Below are 23,939 nucleotides of genomic sequence, written 5' to 3' on the forward strand. Positions count from 1 at the left end.
CAAAGGCCAAAGAATATACATTCTTTTCAGAACCACATTGCACTTACTCTAAAATTGACAAAATAATTGGAAGTAAATCACTCCTCAGCAAATACAAAAAAAATGGAAATCATAACAAACAGTCTTTTAGACCACAGTACAATCAAATTAGAACACAGGATTTAAAAACTAACTCAGAACCACACAACTTCATGGAAACTGACCAACTTACTCCTGAAGGTCAAATGGATAAACAATGAAATGAAGGCAGAAATAAAATTGTTCTTCAAAACCAATGAGAATGAAGACACAACATGCCAGAATCTCTGGGACACATTTAAAGCAGTGTCTAGAGGGAAATTCATAGCAATAAATGCCCACATGAGAAGCAAGGAAAGATCTAAAATCGACACCCTATCATCAAAATTGAAAGAGCTAGAGGAGGAAGATTAAAAAAAACTCAAAACCTAGCAGAAGACAAGAAATAACTAAGATCAGAGCAGAACTGAAGGAGACAGAAACACACACACAAAAAAAAAAAACTTCAAAGAAATCAATAAATCCAGGAGCTGGTTTTTTGAAAAGATCAACGAAACAGACAGGCTCCTAGCCAGATTAATAAAAAAGAAAAGACAGAATAATCAAATAGATGCAAAACAACACTATGCACATAAACCAATAAGCCTGGAAGAAATGGATAAATTCCTGGACACTTGCACCCTCCCAAGACTAAACCAGGAAGACGTTGAAACCCTGAATAGACAAATAACAAGGGCTGAAGTTGAGGCAGCAATTAATAGCCCACCTCCCAAAAAAAGTCCACATCCAGACGGGTTCACAGTTGAATTCTACAAGACATACAATGAGGAGCTGTTACCACTTCTTCTGAAACTATTTGACACAATCCAAAAAGAGGGAAGCCTTTCCAAATCATTTTATGAGACTAACATCAACCTGATACCAAAACCTGGCAGATACTCAACAAAAAAAGAAAATATCCATGATGAACATACATGCAAAAATCTTCAATAAAATACTGGCAAACCGATTACAACAGCACACCAAAAAGCTTATCCATCATAGTCAAGAAGGCTTCATCCTGGGATGCAAGGCTGGTTCAACATATGCAAGTCTATAAAGGTAATCCACCACATAAAGAGAACCAAAGACAAAAACCACATGATTATCTCAATAGTTGCAGAGAAGGCCTTCAACAAAATTCAACAGTGCTTTGTGCTAAAAACTCTCAATAAACTAGGCATTGATGGAATGTATCTCAAAATAATAAAAGCTATTTATGAAAAACCCACAGCCAATAACATACTGAATGGGCAAAAACTGGAAGCATTCCCTTTGAAATCTGGCACTAGGCAAGGATGCCCTCTCTCACCACTCCTATTCAATATAGTATTGGAAGTTCTAGCCAGAGAAATCAGGCAAGAAAACGAAATAAAGGGTATTCAATTAGAAAAGGAGGAAGTCAAAGTGTCTCTATTTGCAGACAACATTATTGTATATTTAGAAAACCCTATCATTTCAACCCAATATCTCCTTAAATTGATAAGCAACATCAGCAAAGTCTCAGGATACAAAATCAACGTGTAGAAATCACAAGCATTCCTATACACCAATAACATACTAACAGAGAGCCAAACCAGAGCAAAACCCCATTCACAATTACTACAAAGAGAATAAAATACCTAGTAATACAACTAAAAAGGATGTAAAGGACCTCTTCGAGGAGAGCTACAAATCACTGCTCAATGAAATAAAAGAGGACACAAACAGATGGAAAAACGTTCCATGCTCATGCTTAGGAAGAATCAATACCGTGAAAATTGCCATACTGCTCAAAGTAATTTATAGATTCAATGCTAACCCCATCAAGCTACCAATGACCTTCTTCACAGAACTGGAGAAAACCACCTTAAGCTTCATATGGAACCAAAAGAGAGCCCACATAGCCAAGACAATCCTAAGTAAAAATAACAAAGCTGGAGTCACCACGCTACCTGACTTCAAACTATACTACAAGGCTACAGTAATCAAAACAGCATGGTACTGGTATCAAAACAGAGACATAAACCAATGGAGCAGAACAGAGGTCGGAAGCAATGCCACACATCTACAACCATCTGATCTCTGACAAACCTGACAAAAACAAGCAATGGGGAAAGGATTCCCTGTTTAATAAATGGTGTTGGGAAAACTGGCTAGCCATGTGCAGAAAGGAGAGACTGGACCCCTTCCTGACACCTTACACTAAAATTAACTCTAGATGGGTTAAAGATTTAAACATAAGATCTAACACCATAAAAATCCTAGAAGAAAACCTAGGCAAAACCATTCAGGACATAGGCATAGGCAAGGACTTCATGACTAAAACACCAAAAGCATTGGCAACAAAAGCCAAAATAGACAAATGGGATCTAATTAAACTCCAGAGCTTCTGCACAGCCAAAGAAACAATCATTAGAGTGAACCGGCAACCAAGAGAATGGGAAAAAAAATTTTGAAATCTACCCATCTGACAACAGGCTGACATCCAGAATCTACAAAGAACTAAAACAGATTTACAAGAAAAAAATAAGCCCGTTCAAAAGTGGGCAAAGGATATGACAGACACTTTTCAAAAGAAGACATACATGAGGTCAACAAACATATAAAAAGATGCTCATCATCACTGGTCATTAGAGAAATTCAAATCAAAACCACACTGAGATCTCATCTCACGCCAGTTAGAATGGGGATCATTAAAAAGTCTGGAGGCAACAGATGCTGGAGAGGATGTGGAGAAATAGGAACACTTTTACACTGTTGGTGGGAGTGTAAATTAGTTCAACCATTGTGGAAGACAGTGTGGCGATTCCTCAAGGACCTATAAATAGAAATTCCATTTGACCCAGCAATCCCATTACTGGGTATATGCCCAAAGGATTATAAATCATTCTATTATAAAGACACATGCACACATATGTTCACTGTGGCACTGTTTACAATAGCAAAGACTTGGAACCAACCCAAATGCCCATCAATGATAGACTGGACAAGGAAAATGTGGCACATATACACCATGGAATACTATGCACCCATAAACAATGAGTTCATGTCCTTTGTAGGGACATGAAGGAATCTGGAAATCATTCTCAGCAAACTGTCACAAGAACAGAAAATCAAACACCATGTGTTCTCACTCACAGGCAGGTGTTGAACAATGGGAACACATGGACACAGAGAGGGGAGCATCACACACTGGGGACTGTTGGGGGAGCTAGGGGAGGAACAGCGTGGGGTGGGGAGATTGGGGAGGGATAACATGGGGAGAAATGCCAGATATAGGTGATGGGGGGAAGAAGGCAGCAAACCACCTTGCCATGTAAGTAACTATGCAACAACCCTGCATGATCTGCACATGCACCCCAGAACAGTTCTGGGGTGCATGTGCAGATCATGCAGGGTTGTTGCATAGTTACTTAAAATAAAAAATAAAAATATATACGAATTTTTTTAAAGTGTGCCTGTATTAGCCTTCAGTAAACAGAACACGAGATAAATACAGTCAGAAGTGAAAAAACAAATGTCCTAATATTACTGCCACCCCACATTATTTTAAAACACCAGGCTATAGTTATATACTGGTGAAAAGCCCTTATCTGTAATGTTGCCTTCAACAGAAAGTATCCTAATATGTTCCATCCATCATCACTTCGGTATAATAATAATTACATTCATATATGGGTTCCTCAGCTCTTCCTTCACCAGGGGATATCACTGGCTGCTTTTTGTGTGTGTACTTTACGTTCTGGGATACATGTGCAGATTGTGCAGGACTGTCGAATAGATACACACATGCCATGGTGGTTTGCTGCCTTCATCCCCCTGTCACCTACATCAGGCGTTTCTTCCAGTGTTATTCCTCCCCAACCTCCCTGCCCCTGGCCATCCCTCCCCTAATCCACCACCCCACAACAGACCACAGTGTGTGATGTTCCCCTCCCTGTGCCCATGTGTTCTCATTGTTCAACACCCACCTATGAGTGAGAACATGTGCTGTCCTATTTTTAATGGCTGGAGAAGGCTTCCTTTTCTTTGAGAATAATGACACTTTGCACCTGATGTGCCTAGCAGATAGGACCACCTTGGTGGCCCTGTCCAGAAAGATGCCCAGGCAGGGATTCCTTTCAGAATGCCTGGCCTGGGAAGGGAGACTCTCAGGACAACATTTTATACAAAAGTATCTCAGAGGCAAAAAGCAGATGAAAATAAGATTAGAAGTGGTCAGAGGCTAGAAATAACGACAGGCTCCAGAAACCTAAAATGCTCTTCCCCACCTAGGTTATAACCACTGCGGGGACAAGGCATCGGTGTCATAGGGACATCCTGAAAACATCACCTTAGTCCAAAGCAGGGGGTGGGTTTGTAGTGGAAAAACAGCACGCCCACCACCTCACTGCTGAATGTCTCTGTCTCTTTAAGTCATCACCATCAGGCACTCCCTGAGCTTCCTGAGCTCTGAGTTCCTAGCAGCTCCGTGACTTCCTCCGTGTGCCAAAAGGAAAGAGCCCTCTGCACTCACAACCACGGTGAAATCAATAATTCAGGACTTCTCAGAGCCAACTTCAGAGCGTGTCACAGGGAAAGGTGAGCCTGAGCCTGGGAGCTGGTTGCGGGTGGGAGCAGTGAGGTACAGGAAGCAGGAAGCATTCAGTGTCTGATGTTGTCGTCGAAATGAAGTGAGGGAGCACCTACCTTCTACTAAATACAAGGTAGGGGAGCAGAACCTAGAAGGCATAACTCCATGCTCCCAGGATTTTAAGGATGTTTCCAGTTTTGTTTTGTTTTGTTTGTTTTGTTTTGTTTTGTTTTGTTTTTTCGAGACAGAGTCTCACTCTGTGGCTCAGTTTGGAGTGCAGTGGTATGATCTCAGTTCACTGCAACCTCTGCTCCCCAGGTTCAAGAGATTCTTATGCCTCAGCCTCCTGAGTAGCTGGAACTACAGGCACACACCAGCACACCCAATTAATTTTTGTATTTTTAGTAGAGACGGGGTTTCACCATATTGGCCAGGCTGGTCTTGAACTCCTGACCTCATGATCCACCTGCCTTGGCCTCCCAAAGTGCTGGGATTACTGGCGTGAGCCACCACACCTGGCTGGATGTTTCAAGTTTTAAATGGAGTAAGTTTGAAAGAAGTAGCAAGAATCTTTGCTACTAAAGATTTGAGACTAAATCCTTTCTCTACTCCCCAAGTAAGTAAGGTAAGTGTTTGCCAGAAATACTGAGGGAAACAAAATACACTGTAGAAGGCAGTAAAACTCCATGAATGCATATTCAGCAAAGGTGAAGGATATTTCAGAGGATGTATAAGCAATTCTAAACTCAGAACAAGTTAGAATGAAAATTCTGTATACGTCTGAGCTGAATCCTCTAATCCACCACTCTCCTGAACACCACCCATAACAGGGTCTGTCAAGAGACATCTAAGGTTATGAACATGATCTTCAAACTCTTGCCTTACACGTGCCCTTAAAGGTCTCCCCAGTCCAAGCTGCCCAGGGCCCTCTTGGCTTCTGAGCTATCAGAATTTCCTCATCTGTACAATGAAGGAGTGGGCTAAGATAACCAATTCCCAAATTCAGATCTACAGATGAGCTGCATTAGAATCACTCAAGGGGAGTGAGGTGCTTTTTAAAAATGCAGATTTGTAAGCCACAATCTGTGAGAAATAATGCTTTTCACTTTAAAGAGTCCCTTAGATAATTTCAAAAGGTAGCAGTTTAGGGAAGCATGAAACTAGATAACTTTGGAGATCCCTCAGAGTTTTGCAATTATGGAATTCTATACATTTTACTTTCTCCATTAAACATATGCCTTTTGTAACTCCAGATTTTGACTTTTAAGAACTTTGAATTAACTTTTGAAACTGCATTCCAAACTCTGTGGGAAGTTCCAATTGGCCTACTTGATTTCTGCAGGTCCCTGAAGCACATTTTCTTTTTGTGATCATTGACAAGTACTTCTTCCTTCAGCCAAATTCTTGTCCTTTGCTCTGAATCTTGTGGTGGCTGCTTTATTTTCTGCTCTTGTGTGAATTATGATTATCTGTTAATTCATACATGAAAAAATAATTAACCACATTAAGGCCCATGGAGTGAACTCTATTGAAGCCTTTAGGGAGGGTTAGGGTAGTTCCTGCAGAGACAGAGACAGCTTTGGAATGAGTATGAGGCAAATCCGTTCTCTGAGCCTTCAGCCAGAGACAGAGCAGAAGATGAATACACAGCCACAAGATTCAGAGCAAAGGACAAGAATTTGGCTGAAGCAAGAAGTACTTGTCAATGATGACAAAAAGAAAGTGTGCCTCAGGGACCTGCAGAAATCAGCTGGGCCATTTGGAACTTCCCACAGAGTTTGTAACGCAGCTTCAAGAGTTAACTCAAAGTTCTTAAGAGTTGAAATCTGAAGTTACAAAAGGCACGTATTTAATGGAAAACGTACAATAAGTAGAATCCTATCATCATAAAACTCTGAGGGATCTCCAAAGTTACCTAGTTCCATGCTTCCCCAAACTGCTACCTTGTGAAATTGTCTAAAGTGAAAAGCATTATTTAAAGTGAAGAGCATTAAACTATTTAAAGTGAAAAGCATTATTTCTTACAGACTGTGGCTTACAAATCTGTAGCCAGCCTCTCTCTCTGCCCTTCCTTCAAGTGTGGTGCCAATGGGAGAGAACACGGGTACCCAAGTGACCAGGGTGCAAGACACAAAGAGGTGGAGTTTGACATGGAGGGTGAGGCACAGATAGGTCGGGAGGAGTAATAGCTCTAGGAGGGGAAGCAGAGTGGGTTGGAAAGGCCCTGGAATCTGCTGTTTGTGAAGCAGCTGACTGAGTGGGGGATTGGCTGGGAATGAGGCTTGAGAGCTAGAGGGAAGGAGAAGCACATTTGTGTTCAAGAGTTTGCGTGATCAGGCAAACTGGATCACAGAGTGTTAGCTGGATAGGGCACAATTACTTTATTTAGAAAAGCCTCAGGTAGAAGGAAAGCAGAGGGTGGACGACAGCATTCGAGCCTCCCCAGCACAGAGTTCCTATTCAGACAAGCAAACAGACCCTTGGCTTTGTAAGAGCAGAGCTAAAAGCTCTTAGGTCAGCTTGTTGGGTGTATTTGTGAACCCAAGAAACGAGATTTTTTTCAAGTGTCTTCTCATTTGTTTGCTAGGCCAGTTCCCACTGAGGCAGTTCCCTAAGTCACTGAGTACATGTTCAGACACTCAAGAGTTTTTTACTAAAGTCTCTTGTAACCCCCAAATTCCCTAGAAAAATCTATTTCTGCAGCTCACGTGTCATTGACATAGCATACCCTCTTCTTTCATTTCGTTTCTGAGCCAGAACAGAAAACATTAAATGGTTCCAAATGTCCTTCTAACTCAAGAACAGGATGGGTGCCCTTATTCTGCTCTTCCATAGCCCAATGTCTTAATCTTAGTATTCAATATCCTAATGTCACTCCTAAAGTAGGACTTGTAACTGATTCTATTTGCATTCTTTCCCCACCTCATCCCAACCCAACTCCCGCAAACACACACACAATACACAACTAGATTCTAAGACCCTTGAAGGCAGAGACAATGTCTTCTCACTGCGGTTTCCCCAGCATCTTGCTCTCCTCCCAAGTTACGTCGTGTATACCTATGTGATAAATAAGTGGACCAATGAGCTGTGTTTGTGACTCTTCCAGGTGAGCATGGGACAACAAGGGAAGATGGGAAGCCATGAGGAACATCTCCATGGTAAGAACGTGTGTCTGGAGGGCACATATGCCCTCTGCGTTTGTGCCTGGATTTGCTACAGGGGTTGGGAATGACTCAAGTCTGAAGACATCTAAGAGATGCTTTTTCTGGGAGAAAATTCCTTTAGTATCTTCTAAAACATAGAGGAGTTGCGACCACTAGGATATCACAGTGAAAGCCCCAGCACCATCTCTGCTCCTGGTCCGCTGTGCAATGTTGGAAAGTCTTTTGACTGCCTCAGTAAGACAACATAATAATTGAGGCTCTAACCTTTTCTACAGGGAGAGGATATAAAAGATGGAGTAAACATGGTTTATCAAAGAATGTGTTGGAGAACAATGTGTAAGAGTTAAAATATTGTTAGGGCTCAAGGGAGAGAAAATGAGGGAGGAGAGAGATGGAAGAAAGACTCAAAGACAGAAGATGGGAACGAAGACTGACTAATAACGACAAAGAGAGCACCTCTCTGACATGGTTCTACTGTTGGATTTTACAGACCATGATCCAAGTCAAGAAGGGGAGAGGAATAGGGATTCACATGCATCGTTTCCTCTCAATGACTGACTTACATGGTGATGTAAGAGCGGAACGATGACAGAGCCCAGTGAAGGTGTTTACTTGGGAGAGAGGTGACATCCTGACTGAACAGGGGAAGGGGGGAGGTGAAATAACTCCCAATTATTTATTTCACACCCCACCTTAAGAGGAATGTCTGCCTACCTTCCATTTTGGAGGGGCGGCACTGCTTGTTCAAATGATAAGGGACTCACTTGGTGAGGATGCCAGCACCGCAGGGCGGCTCGTCACTGTGAGTAGCTCAGTGTATGACAGGCTCTATATGCAACATCCCACTTACTCCTCAAAGGAACCTTTAAGGTAGATTAAACAGTTATTATCCCCATTTTCAATATGAGGAAACTGAGGATTGCAGAGGTTAAGACCAGAAATAATTATTGAGAAGAGCTACAAATGAAAAGGAGTGACTTTTGCCATACTCTGCAAAAGAGCTGACTTGGAAACATTGTGTGGTACTAGGATGGGTAATGAAGTCATGGTACATGGTCTATGACACAAATGAACTCGCTTTGAAATCTACCAAGAGAAGTGATACAAGAAGATGTTGGAAGGGTAGATTTGGAGAGCACCTCAGGGATAATCAAAATCCACCCCTTTCATTTAAAAGTTGACAAAAGTGAAATTCAGAGATTTTCTAGTCCATGGACTTCAGACAGGGCAGAGGCCACCATTCAGGTGTACCTTCCAGGTGTGGGCAGTGGCACCCTGCAGGTGCCTCTCTCCTAATCAGAATCAGAATCTGAAGTCAATGACTTTTGAATGGAACTAAAACAATTCAAGGGCACTGGCTTTGTAATTTCCTCACCCCTGTTAATATAATGGCAAAGGCTGAGAGCTGAAGCTGGTATGGCCCAGCTGATTTGGAATAAAGCGTTAGGCTTTGATCTCTGGGGTGGGATGGTAGATTCCATTCTGCCTGCCACTGGCCTAGATAACTTTAGACTTTGAAGTCCCCAGAACCCCTGAAGAAAGCAATGCCAGTCCTCAAATGCCCAGATCTAGATGGGCAGTGACGGTGATTTCAAAAGAAGTTGATCTTAGAGAAGTGAAAACCAACATATTGCCTCACCCTCTTAGGCTCTGTATACAAGGCTGACCTAAAAACAGTTGACTTCTATCAGCTCAACTTCCCAGCGGTTGGCTCAGAATTACAGACGGGGGCTTAGAAATGGCACCAAATCTGAATTTGAGTCAGGAGCCCCCCAGATAATATTCCTTATCTACTATCCAAGCTGACGTGGTGGTCTGTTATTCCCAGACCCTCAAAGCAATGACTTAGATTTGCCGAGGGTGTTCCACAGCCACTCTGCTCAGAATGTATGTGGATTAGTTCATGTAACCCTCTCAAGAACCCTCTGAGGAACCATGGATATTATGATTCCCATTTTACACAAAAGGAAATGAAGGCTCAGGGAGATTAAATAGCTTCCCACAGCTACCCAGTTCGCCAGTGCAGAGGTGGTGGTTCAAACCCAGGGTCTGACACTGGATCCTGCTCAGATCCTACTCCCCCTTCCAAAGGGTGGTTTCTGGATGACTTGTTAGAGAGCCCAGCACAGTTGTCCCCGAGCGAAAGTCAATGGGAAGGCAGGGGAATTAATCCCTGTGCAGCCGGCATGTGTGCAGATGACCAGAGAGGGTTACTGTCGGATGAGGTAATGGCCTGAAACTATAAAGGGGTCCCCTAGAGAAATGTTCCCCAGGCTCTGGGACATCAGCAGGGTCATGCAGGGAAGCCAAAGGGGACAGGAATGGATGAGTAAGGACCACCCAGGACTTCAAATTTCTCATCAGATCACCTCAGTGAAGCATTGCTTTAAAAAGCAAAAGTCTAACCCACTCTTCTCTTTGGCTCAAAAGACATCCAGGAGATCCATTTACCTAGGTATGCTGGTTTAGGTTTGGAACTTACAAATAATTCATTCTCGCAGGTTCAGCAGAGAACACCCAGTCCCAGCAGGAGCCCACACTGAGGCTCATCCTTGTTGGGAGAACAGGGGCCGGGAAGAGTGCCACCGGGAACAGCATACTGGGCCAGAGACGGTTCCTATCCAGGCTGGGGGCCACATCTGTGACCAGGGCTTGCACCACTGCCAGCCGCAGGTGGGACAAGTGGCACGTGGAAGTCGTGGACACTCCAGACATTTTTAGCTCCGAGGTGCCCAGGACAGATCCCCGCTGTGAGGAGAGAGGTCACTGCTACCTGCTCTCGGCTCCCGGGCCCCACGCGCTGCTCCTGGTGACCCAGCTGGGCCGGTTCACAGCCCAGGACCAGCAGGCGGTGAAGCAGGTGAGGGACATGTTCGGGGAGGGCGTCCTGAAGTGGATGGTCATCGTCTTCACCAGGAAGGAGGACCTGGCCGGGGGCTCCCTGCACGATTACGTGCGCGGCTCAGAGAATCGGGCCCTGCGCGAGCTCGTGGCCCAGTGCGGGGGCCGGGTCTGTGCCTTTGACAACCGGGCGACCGGCCCGGAGCAGGAGGCCCAGGCGGAGCAGCTGCTGGGGCTGGTGGAGGGCCTGGTGTGGGAGCACGAGGGCGCCCACTACTCCAACGAGGTGTACCAGCTGGTGCAGCAGCTGCGCTGGGCGGACCCCGGGGAGAGGCTCCGGAGGGTGGCGGAGCGCGTGGCCAACCGCATGCGGAGGAGGCGGTGGAGCGCCGGGCTGCGGGCCTGGCTGGGGGCATGGCCGAAGCCGCCCTGGAGCTGGAGCCTGGGCCTGGCCCTGCTGCTGGGAGGCGCGCTCCTGCGCCGGGTGCTGCTCCCCAGGCGCCAGTTGGAGGTCTTTGCGGAGGTCAAATCTGACTGACAGATTGTAAATGTGGCTCTGATCCCTCAGCTGATAATCGCATTCATCCTCCTCGCTTGGTGTTCAGAGCCCACAGACTCTCCTTTCCTCCCTCGCCTCGGCATAATCCACCACCTCCACCACCGTAAGAGTTCTGCCGGGACCCATCTCCCACCAAAACCCCCTCAACCACCCGGCCCTCTCTGAGCATTCTCCCCACTGAAGCCAAAGGCCACTGATGCTTTGCCTCTTCTCCAGTGGGCTCAGCTGCGTTTCCCTGCACTGAGATGTCCTCTCTCTGGAGAGCAGATGAGGGGTGCTTGTCCCCCATTCCCGGTCGTCCTGCAGGACCACAGGCAAGAACCATCCCAATGCAGAGCCTCAGTCCTGTGCACCCTTGTTTATTCGAATGGAATTTATTTCCATAAATAAATGTACTGCATGATCACGTTGTGTGAAAGGCAATCAATCTTTGTGGATCTTTGTTCATCTGCCTTACATGCCCCTGAACAAAGACATGACTGTTACTGTACACTACTGTAGACTTTGTAAACACTGTACACAGGGTAGGATGTTACTGTACACTACTGTAGACTTTGTAAACACTGCACACAGGGTAGGATGTTACTGTACACTACTGTAGACTTTGTAAACACTGCACACAGGGTAGGATGTTACTGTACACTACTGTAGACTTTGTAAACACTGCACACAGGGTAGGATGTTACTGTACACTACTGTAGACTTTGTAAACACTGTACACAGGGTAGGATGTTACTGTACACTACTGTAGACTTTGTAAACACTGCACACAGGCTAGGATGTTACTGTACACTACTGTAGACTTTGTAAACACTGCACACAGGCTAGGATGTTACTGTACACTACTGTAGACTTTGTAAACACTGTACACAGGGTAGGATGTTACTGTACACTACTGTAGACTTTGTAAACACTGTACCCAGGCTAGGATGTTACTGTACACTACTGTAGACTTTGTAAACACTGTACACAGGGTAGGATGTTACTGTACACTACTGTAGACTTTGTAAACACTGCACACAGGCTAGGATGTTACTGTACACTACTGTAGACTTTGTAAACACTGTACACAGGGTAGGATGTTACTGTACACTACTGTAGACTTTGTAAACACTGTACACAGGGTAGGATGTTACTGTACACTACTGTAGACTTTGTAAACACTGCACCCAGGCTAGGATGTTACTGTACACTACTGTAGACTTTGTAAACACTGTACACAGGGTAGGATGTTACTGTACACTACTGTAGACTTTGTAAACACTGCACACAGGGTAGGATGTTACTGTACACTACTGTAGACTTTGTAAACACTGTACCCAGGCTAGGATGTTACTGTACACTACTGTAGACTTTGTAAACACTGTACACAGGGTAGGATGTTACTGTACACTACTGTAGACTTTGTAAACACTGTACCCAGGCTAGGATGTTACTGTGAACTACTGTAGACTTTGTAAACACTGTACACAGGCTAGGATGTTACTGTACACTACTGTAGACTTTGTAAACACTGCACACAGGGTAGGATGTTACTGTACACTACTGTAGACTTTGTAAACACTGTACCCAGGCTAGGATGTTACTGTACACTACTGTAGACTTTGTAAACACTGCACACAGGGTAGGATGTTACTGTACACTACTGTAGACTTTGTAAACACTGCACATAGGCTATACTAAATTTATTTTTAAAATAAAGTAATTGCATTTTGATGTAATGACAGCTAAGATGTTGCTAGGCAATAGGACTTTTTCAGCTCCAGTATAATCTTAGAAGACCACCATAATATATGTGATACATCAGTGATTGACCAAAACGTCATATCGTGCATCAGTGACTGCAACATTGTAAGCTATAGTCACATTGCTTTACATTAGATCTCCAGAATTTACTCAGGTTGCATAACTAACATCTTTCACTCTTTGACCAGTAACACCATATTTTTCCTTCCCTTCAGCCCCAGTCAACTACCATTCTATGAGTCTGACTATTTTAGATGTCACAAACAAGTGAGACCATGCACTATTTGTCTCTCTGTGTTCAACTTATTTCATTTAGCATAATGATTGGATTTCATAAACAGAAAATCTTTGCCTATCAGAGAATGCCACTAAGAAAGTGAAAAGACAGCCGTCAGAATAAAATGAAATAAATAATATAGCTGATAAAGACCAAGTGTCAGAATACATAAATAATTCTTACAACACTAAAAAGACAAATATGCCAATTTAAAAATGGACAAAATATTTGAATAGACATTTCTCCAAGGAAGATACAAAAATGACCAATAAACATATGAAAAGATGCTCATTATTATTGGTCACCAAGCAATGCAAATCAACAACCAAAATAAAATGTCACATCAGATCCACTGGGATGGTTATACATTTTTTAATGAAAACAATAAGAAATGTTGATGAGGCTGTGGGGAAATTAAACCCTCATACATTTCTGGTGGGCAAGTAAAATGGTAACACTGCTATGAAAATAACTTGGCATTTCTTTAAAAAAGTTAGACATAGATTTACCATATGACTCAGTAGTTCCATTCTTCATATGTGCCTGAGAGAAGTGAAGGCGTGTGCTCATACAGAAAGTTCTACACGGATACTCACAGCAGCATTATCCATAATAACCCCAAAGTGAAAACGACACAAATGCCTATCAACTAATGAATGGATAAACAAATACGGTATATTCATACAACGGAATATTATCTACTCATCAAAAGCAGTGAAGTATAAATACATGCTACAACATGAACAACATGAATGAACTTTGAAAGTTATTACACTAAGAAAAAGAAGCCAGACACAAAAGACCATGTAAATACATTATTCTATCTACAAGAAACATCCAGAACTGGGGTGGGCTCATGAGAGTGTCCTTAAGAGGATTTTAACTTTAGTTTCTAGCACTCTGTTGACATTTATATTCTGGTTCACTTTTTAAGTTTTTCTCTACTTTTATGGTTGAACTATGTTTCCGGCAGAAAAGATATACTGAAACTCCCATGCCTATGAATGTGACTTTTTGGAAACAGGGTCTTTGTAAATTTAATAAATTTAATCAAGTTCATATTTAGTTGAGTTAAGGTTAAAGTCATTAGAGTTAGGCTTAATTCAATTTAATTGCTATCTTTATAACAAGAGGGACATTTGGACAGGGACACGTGCAGAGGGAAGACAGCCATGTGAAGTCGAGGCAGAGATTTCGCGTTTTACTGCCACAAGCCAAGGAACACCTGGGACTACCAGAAACTGAAAGAGGTAAGCAAGGTTTTCCTCTGGGGCTTCAGAGGGAGCATGCCTTTAACAACACCTTAATTTCAGACTTTGGACCTCCTGAATGGTGAGAGTCCATTTTTAGAAGTATAAACCACCGAGTTTGTGATACTCTGTTATGGCAGCCCTAGGAAACTGGTACATCCTCCATGTTGAGATTCTCTAGTTAATCCTGGTCAACACTAATAATTATATGTTGATGCCATTCAGGGGATGAAAGGGAAGGTGGTACATAAGTGTGGGTAGGCAGGGCAGTGAGGGAGTACAGGCTCCTCCCAGCCACTCTCCTCTGAGAAAGGCATGGTGGTGGCGGCAGCGACCAAGGGAGCACATTTGTCCTAAAGGACCAGGTGCTGACCAAACCAAAGCCAAGGCCTGCTATGGAACTAAGGGACATTCAACACTTCTACACTGCTGGTGGGAGTGTAAACTAGTTCAACCATTGTGGAAGACAGTGTGGCGATTCCTCAAGGACCTAGAAATAGAAATACCATTTGACCCAGCAGTCCCATTACTGGGTCTATATCCAAAGGACTATAAATCATTCTACTATAAGGACACATGCACACGAATGTTCATTGCAGCACTGTTTACAATAGCAAAGACCTGGAACCAACCCAAATGCCCATCGATGATAAACTGGACTGGGAAAATGTGGCACATATACACCATGGAATATAATGCAGCCATCAAAAATGATGAGTTCGTGTCATTTGTAGGGACATGGATGAATCTGGAGAACATCATTCTCAGCAAACTGACACAAGAACAGAAAATGAAATACCGCATATTCTCACTCATAGGTGGGTGAGGAAAAATGAGAACACATGGACACAGGGAAGAGGGTACTACACACTGGGGTCTACTGGGGGGAATAGGGGAGGGACAGTGGCCGGGGGGAACTGGGGAGGGATAGCATGGGGAGAAATGTCAGATGTGGGTGAAGGGGAGGAAGGCAGCAAAACACACTGCCATGTGTGTACCTATGCAACTATCTTGCACGTTCTGCACATGTACCCCCAAACCTAAAATGCAATTAAAAAAAAAAGAACTAAGGGACATTCAAGCACAAAGTGATTCTGGAGGATATCGACAAGGAAAAATTTAAAAGTCCTATGAGACTTATACTCCTGATGCCTAAATATATTGGAATGCGGAGAAGGTGCCTAAAATCTGTAGAGAGGGAACAGAGGTGGCACACCTCTGAGAGGTATATCAAGCTCTGCTTTCATCATAGTGTGTAGGGTTATATCCAGATTTCTCACCAGAAACCACGTTGGCCAGAAGTAAGTGACACAACATTTTTCAAGTGTTGAGAGAAAAGGGTTGTCAACCCAAAATCTTATAGCCAGAGAAAACATTTTTCAGGAATAAAAGAGGAATCAAGATATTATCGGATTAAAAGAAATTAGGAGAATTTGTTACCAGCAGACCTCTCTGAAAGACTAAGAGAAGTCCTAGAAACAAAAAGGAAACATGTAAGAAGGAACTTGGAACACCAGCATGGAAGACAGGACTCAGTAAGCAAAAATATGAAGAAATATAACATGTTATTCTTTTGAGTTTTCTAATACGATTGATGGTTGAATAAAATATTACAACATTGTCCATTGTGGTTCTAAGTTTATGTAGAAAACATTTATAACAATGTATATTGTAAATAGGGGAAGTTAAAGGGATGTAAAGAAAAGTAAAGCTTATATGCTTCACACAATCTGGAAAAATGATAGCATCAGTGAACTGTGATAAGTTATGTGTACATATTTTAACACCTAGACAATCACTTAAAAAGTTGTACAGAAAAATACATTTAAAAACATTATGTATGGGGTAAGCATATGTAATTATTACTTGTCAATTAAAAATAATTTTTAAGTGTGGGTATGGTGGCTTATGTTTTTAATCCCAGCACTTTGGGAGGCTGAGGTGGACAGATTGCTTGAGACCAGAAATTTGAGACCAGCCTGGGCAGCATGGTAAACCCGTCTCTACAAAAAATATAAATTAGCTGAGCATGGTGGTGCATGTCTGTGGTTCCAGCTACTCAGGAGGCTGAGGTGTGAGGATCACTTGAGCCTGAGAGGCCGAGGCTGCAGTGAGCCATAACAGCACCACTGCACTCCAGCTTGGACGACAGAATGAGACCGTATCTCAAAAAATAAATAAAACAAATATAACATTTAAAAACACAGTGTAGTAATCAAAATAGAATTCCAAAAAGTATTCAGGTATGCCAGAGGGAATGTAGGAGAGAAATAAAGAAATGAAAATCAGAAAAGTAAAGCAAAATTCCAGACTTATGCCCTAATATACCAATAATCATACGAACTACAATGGGTCTAAACACACCAGTTAAAAGACAAAAATTTGTAGAATGGATATAAAACTATGACCTGATTCTATGATTTTACAAAAAAAAATTGTTTCAAATATAACGATAGAGAAAGGTTGAAAATAAAAGGATGAATATATATATTTAATATATAATATTTGGATGATATATATTATTCAAAAGAAAAAAATGGTTATATTAATATCAGATATTAGATAAAGGAGACTTCAGAGCAAATAAAATTATCAGATAGAGAGAAACATTTTATAGGCCAACCCACCAAGAAGACATAGCATTCTAAATGTGTATTACCAAACAAGCTGCAAAACATATGAGGCAAAACTAATAAAACTGAAAGGAGAAATAGACAAATCTATGACAGGAGACTTCACACTCCTCTCTCAGAAACTGTAGAACAACTTCACAGAAAATGAGGAAGGATATACAAGAATTCAACAACATCATCAACCAACAAGATCTCATTGGTATTTGTAGAACACCCCTCCCAGCAATAGAATACACATTATCTCCAAGTGACCATGGAACAAATACTAAGATAGACCATATCCTGATTTTTGAAATAACCCTCAACAAAATTAGAAGAATTGAAATTATACAGAGCATGTTCTCTGACTCAGTGGAATCAATAACGAAAATAAGATAAATATCCTAACACGTAGAAACTTAACATCATCAATAGACTGGATAAAGAAAATGTGGCATATATACACCATAGAATACTATGCAGCCATTAAAAATGATGAGTTTGTGTCCTTCATAGGGACATAGATGAATCTGGAAACCATCATTCTCAGCAAACTGACGCAAGAACAGAAAACCAAACACCATATGTTATCACTTATAGGTGGATGTTGAACAATTAGAACACATGCACACAGGGAGGGGAGCATCACACACTATGGTCAGTGGAAGGGTGCTAGGGGAGGGACAGCAGAGGAGAGGAGGGAGGAGAGGGATAATGAGGGGAGAAATACAAGATATAGGTGATGGGGGATGAAGGCAGCAAACCACTTTGCCATGTATGTACCTATGCAACAGTCCTGCATTATCTTCACATGTACCCCAGAACCTAAATTACAATTTTAAAAAAAGGAACTTTTATAATTTATAATCCTTTGAATATATCATTCTATTATAAGGACACATGCATACAAATGTTCATTGCAGCACTGTTTACAATAGCAAAGACTTGAAACCAACCCAAATGCCCATTGATGATAGACTGGACATGGAAAATGTGGGACATACACACCATGGAATATTATGCAGCCATAAAAAACGAGTTCATATCCTTTGTAGGGACATGGATGAACCTGGAAACCATCATTCTCAGCAAACTGACACAAGAACAGAAAATCAAACACTGCATGTTCTCACTTATAGGTGGGTGTTGAACAATGAGAACACATGGACACAGGGAGGGGAGCATCACACACTGGGGTCTGTTGGGGGGAACTAGGGGAGGGACAATGGGAGATGGGGAGTTGGGGAGGGATAAAATGGGGAGAAATGTCAGATATAGGTGATGGGGAGGAAGGCAGCAAACCACACTGCCACGTGTGTACCTATGCAACAGTCTTGCATGTTCTTCACATGTACCCCAAAACCTAAACTGCAATAAAATATATTTTTAAAAAAGAAACTTAACAACATACTTCTAAATAATGTGTAAGCCAAAAAGAAAGTCCAAAAAATTATGTCAAACTCAATAATGTGAAAACAAAATATATCAGAACCTGTGGGACACGTCTGAAGCAATGCTGAGAGGGAAGTCTATAGCACTGAATGCATACCTTTAAAAAGATTAACATATTAATAAATTAATAATCTAAACTCCCATCTCAAGAACCTAGGAAAAGAAGAGCAAAGTAAGCCTATTGCAAGCAGAAGGAAGGAAATTATAAACATAAGTGCACAAATCAGTGAAGCAGAAAACAAAAGTAGAGAAAATTAATGAAACAACAAATTCTTAAAATTGAAACCTCTCTAGCAAGAGTGACAAAAGAAAGAAGATACAAATTACCAACACAAGGAATGAAGCAGGGGTATCATTACAGACCCTTTAGACATTAAAAGGATAATGAGAGAACACTATGAACAACTCCACACGTAAATTTGACAACTTAGATGAAGTGAGCCAATTCCTAGATAAAAGAAGGGACTACGACTCATTCCATTTGAAATGAGTAATTTGAATAGCCCTATAACAACTTAAAAACTGAATTTATAACTTCAAAATACTACAAATGATCTCTCTATATTCAGATGGCTTCACTGGAGATTTCTACCAAACTTTCAAGGAATTAACACAAATTCTACAATCTCCTCCAAAAAATACAGAGGACAAGACCCTCTCTACCTCATTTTGTGAAGCTAGTATTGATCATTCTGATATCGAAGCCAGGTAAAATTAGTACAAAGAAAGAAAACTACAGATCAATGTTCTTCAAGGATACAGATGTAAAAAACCTTAACAAAATTTCAGCAAATAAAATTCAGCATTATATAAAAAGGGTTAAACATCATGAACAAGTAGTTTATTTTAGGGATTTAAAGCTTATTCAATATTTTAACATCAATCAGTATGATCTACCACATTAACAGGCTAAAAATTATATGACCATGTTAATGCAGAAAAGACATTTGAGAAAATTCAGCATTTATGCATAAAAAAACTCTCAAAAATTAGAGAATCTACCAAAAAACCCTTACAGTTAGTATTGCACTTAATGGTAAAAGAACGAATGCTTTCTCCCAAGATGGAAAACCAAGCATGATATCTGCTTTGCCACTCTTAGTGCTGGAATTTTCAGTAAGTGAAATAAAATAAGAAATAGAAATACAAGGAAAACAGAAAAGGAAGAAGTAAGATGTCATCTATTTTCAAATGACACCATTGTCTGTGTAGAAAGTGCCAAGGGACCTATTAAGAAAATCTCCTAAAACTAATAAGTGAGTTCAGGAAAGTCACAGGAAATGAGATAAAAAATGCAAAAATACTTTGGGAGGCTGAGGCGGGTGGATCACGAGGTCAAGAGATCGAGACCATCCTGGTCAACATGGTGAAACCCCGTCTCTACTAAAAATACAAAAAATTAGCTGGGCATGGTGGTGCATGCCTGTAATCCCAGCTACTCAGGAGGCTGAGGCAGGAGAATTGCCTGAACCCAGGAGGCGGAGGTTGCGGTGAGCCGAGATTGCACCATTGCACTCCAGCCTGGGTAACGGGAGCAAAACTCTGTCTCAAAAAAAAAAAAAAAATGCAAAAGTAAGTTGTATTTCTCTACATTAATAATGAACATGTAGAAAATGAAATATAAAATATAGTGCCATTTCTAATCACTCGGAAGAACATAAAATACTTGGCTGTGAATATGACAAAACATGTACAAACTTTTTGTACAGTGAATACCACACAAAACCAATGAAAGAAATCAAAGAAGGTTAGGTAAATGGAGAAATATGCCATGTGCATTGATTGAAAGATCCAACCTAGTAAAGAGATCGGTTCAACCTAATGTAAAGAGACACCAATAGTTTTGTAGATATGGATAAGATTATTTTAAAATTTATATGCAAAGGAGAATGAATTAGAAAAAATGAAACCGTTTTGAAAAAAGAAGAATAAATGGGAGGAATCAGTCTGCCCAATTTCAAGATTTATTATATAACTATAGTAATCCAAACTGTGTGGTATAAACAAAGACACAGATATATGGATCAATGAAACAGAACAGAGAATCAGAAATAGATTCTCACAAATATTTCAAAATGATTTTTGGCACAGATACAAAAGTAATTTATTGGAGAAAAAATAGCCTTTTCAACAAATGATGCTGAAAAAAAATACCAATAGGCAAAAAAGAAAAAGAATGAGCTTTGAACTACATCTCACACCTAATACAAATATTAACTCAAAATGTATCACCAATCTGAATGGAAAATGTAAAGCTGGAAGATATAGTTTAAGAAAAAAATCTTCTGGATCTAGAACTAGGTAAAACATTCTTAGATAACATACCAAAAGCATGATCCATAAAAGAAAAACATGATATACTGGACTTCATTAAAACGGAAACAGTAGGCTATGCAAAAGACTTTCTTGAGAGAATAAAAAATAATAATAAGCTACAAATTGGGAGAAAATATTTCCAAAGCACATATCTGACAAAGAAATGATATCTAGACTAAATAAAGAACTGCGCAAACTCGACAGTAAAACAACAATCCGATTAGAAAATAAACAAAACACATGAAGAGATATTTTACTGAAGAGGATGTATAGGTGGTTTTTAAAAGTGCATGAGAAAGTGTTCAATATTATTAGCCATAAGTTTTGGAGGTGGCTGGCAGGATAAAAAGAGCTCTGGTCTGTAGCCACCGGCAAGATCAACTCAGAAGGCAGGTGATTTCTGCATTTCCAACTGAGGTACCCAATCATTGCATCGAACTACTTAGACAGTGGGTGCAGCCCACAGACAGCAAACCAGAGCAGGGTGGGATGTCGCCTCACCCAGGAAGGGCAAGGGGTTAGAGAACTCCCTTCAGTAGCCAGGGGAAGCCCAGAGGGACTGTTCCATGAGTGACAATGCACTCTGGCCAAATACTATGCTTTTCCCACCGTCTTCACAACCCACAGACCAGGAGATTCCCTCGAGTACCTACATCACCAGGCCCTGGATTTCAAGTACAAAACTGGGTGGCCATTTGGACAGACACTGAGCTAGCTGCAGGAGTTTTCTTCATACCCCAGTGGCACCTGAAACTCCAGCAAGACAGAACCATTCACTCTCCCGGAAAGGGGACTTTACCCAGGGAGCCAAGTGGTCTAGCTCAGTAGATTCCACCCCCATGGACCCTAGCAAGCTAATATCCACTTGCTTGAAACGCTCACTGTCAGCACAGCAGTCTGGAGTTGACTCGTGATGCTTCAGCTTTTGGGGGGAGGGACACCTGCCATTACCGAGGATTGAGTAGGCGATTTTCCCCCCATAGTGTAAACAAAGCCACAGGAAAGTTTGAACTGGGCAGAGTCCACCTCAGTTGGGCACAGCTGCTGTATCCAGAATGCCTCTCTAGATTCCTTCCGGAATTTTTTTTTTTTTTTTAGATTTTCTAGTTTGTTTGCATAGAGGAGTTTACGGTATTCTCTGATGGTAGTTTGTATTTCTGTGGGATTGGTGGTGATAACCCTTTTATCATTTTTTATTGTATCTATTTGATTCTCTCGTTTCTTCTTTATTACTCTGGCTAGTGGTCTATCTATATTGCTGAAATTTTCAAGAAACCAGCTACTAGATTCATTGATTTTTTTTAAGGGGTTTGTGTCTCTATCTCCAGTTCTGCTCTGATCTTTGTTATTTCTTGTCTTCTGCTAGCTTTTGAATTTGTTTTCTCTTGCTTCTCTAGTTTCTTTCAATTGTCATGCTAGAGTGTCGATCTTAGATCTTTCCTGCTTCCTCTTGTGGGCATTTAATGCTATCAGTTTCCCTCTACACACTGGTTTAAATGTGTACCAGAAATTCTGGTATGTTGTGTTTTTGTTCTCATTGGTTTCAAAGAACACCTTTATTTCTGCCTCCATTTTGTTATTTACTCAGCAGTCATTCAGGAGCAGGTTGCTTAGTTTCCATGTAGTTGTGCTGTTTTGAGTGAGTTTTTAAATGCTGGGTTCTAATTTAATTGCACTGTGGTCTGAGAGACTGTTATGATTTCCATTATTTTGCATTTTCTGAGGAATGTTTTACTTCCAATTATGTGGTCAATTTTAGAATAAGTGCAATGTGGTGCTGAGAAGAATATATATTCTGTTGATTTGGGGTTGAGAGTTCTGCAGATGTCTGCTAGGTCTGCTTGCTCCAGAGCTGAGTTCAAGTCCTGAATATTTTTGTTAATTTTCTGTCTCGTTGAACTGTCTAATATTGACAGTGGGGTGTTAAAGTCTCCCACTATTATTGTGTGGGAGTCTAAGTTTTTGTAGGTCTCTAAGTACTTGCTTTATGAATCTAAGAACTTGCTTTATGAATCTTTGTTTAGATGCATAAACAAAGCCACCCACTGTGCAAGATCAGGAACCCTAATCTAAAATGGTTCATTCTCCTTCTGTCCCTTCATGCATCTCTTCAGATCCCAACCCACCCACTTAGTAGTAAGATGATGGGAAATTGGGAAAGGAAACCTTAAGTCAAAGGTTGGTGAGCAGAAATCTGAATTACAAAACAGTTTCTCTTTGGTCACCTGCACTCAATCTTAAGGAAAATAAAGTCCTTATACATGTTTGGAAATAGTTATTACAGAAGGTATGTTGAAATCTCCAACTATAATTGGGGTTTTGTCTATTTCTCCATTCATTTCTGTCAATTTTCACTTCTTGAATTTTGAAGTTCACTTATTTTTTTAAACTGTTAGTTTTCAACTAGGTGGGTGCACAGCCAGTATTATTATATTTTCTTGACTAATTAACCTATTTATTGTCATGAACTGTTCTTCTTCATCCCTAGCGAAGAGATAGCATTGTTCTAAAGCCCACTTTGATAACTAATATAGCCATTGCCATTTTTTAATGCCTGATATATGCATGATATGTATCTTTTTTAGTTCTTCTGCTTTTAACCCACTGTGTCTTTATATTTAAAGTGGACTTTCCTTTAGATAGCATACAGTGAGGTCTTGCTTTTTTATCCAATCTGACAATGTGTTTTATAATTGGAGCATTTAGAAATTTAATCTAATATGATTATCAATATGGTTGTGTTTAAATTCATGATTTTGCTATTCGTTTTTATTTGTTCCAACTATTCATTTTTATGCCAACTTTTTTGTTTTTTTTAAACACAGAGTCTTGCTCTGTCACTCATGCTGGAGTGCAGTGGCATGATCTCAGCTGACTGCAATATCTGCCTCCTTGATTGAAGATATTCTCCTGCCTCAGCCTCCCAAGTAGCTAGGACTACAGGTGCATGCCACCACGCCAGGCTAGCTTTTGTTTTTGTTTAGTAGAGATGGGGTTTCACCACATTGGTCAGACTGGTCTCAAACTCCTGACCTCAGGTGATCCGTGGCCTCCCAAAGTGCTGGAATTACAGGTGTGAGGCACTGCACCAGGCCTTTTATGGCAACTTT

The 23,939-nt window shown here is 41.1% G+C and overlaps 2 protein-coding genes across 2 annotated transcripts in view; one reads left to right on the forward strand and one right to left on the reverse strand.

Annotated features, from left to right (window-relative positions):
• The window catches only part of GIMAP7 (GTPase, IMAP family member 7), a 98,576-nt gene that overhangs the window by 49,122 nt on the left and 25,515 nt on the right, over nucleotides 1–23,939 (reverse strand). The window lies entirely within an intron of this gene.
• On the forward strand, nucleotides 4,511–11,603 carry LOC100405020 (GTPase IMAP family member 1). Its single transcript, XM_002751889.6, has 3 exons — nucleotides 4,511–4,620; nucleotides 7,719–7,770; nucleotides 10,278–11,603. Exons 2-3 carry the CDS (start codon nucleotides 7,725–7,727, stop codon nucleotides 11,153–11,155), a joined length of 924 nt encoding a protein of 307 aa, XP_002751935.1. The 5' UTR covers nucleotides 4,511–4,620; nucleotides 7,719–7,724; the 3' UTR covers nucleotides 11,156–11,603.

This window comes from Callithrix jacchus, chromosome 11 (genome assembly GCF_049354715.1).
Source record: "Callithrix jacchus isolate 240 chromosome 11, calJac240_pri, whole genome shotgun sequence".
Lineage (NCBI taxonomy): Eukaryota > Metazoa > Chordata > Mammalia > Primates > Cebidae > Callithrix > Callithrix jacchus.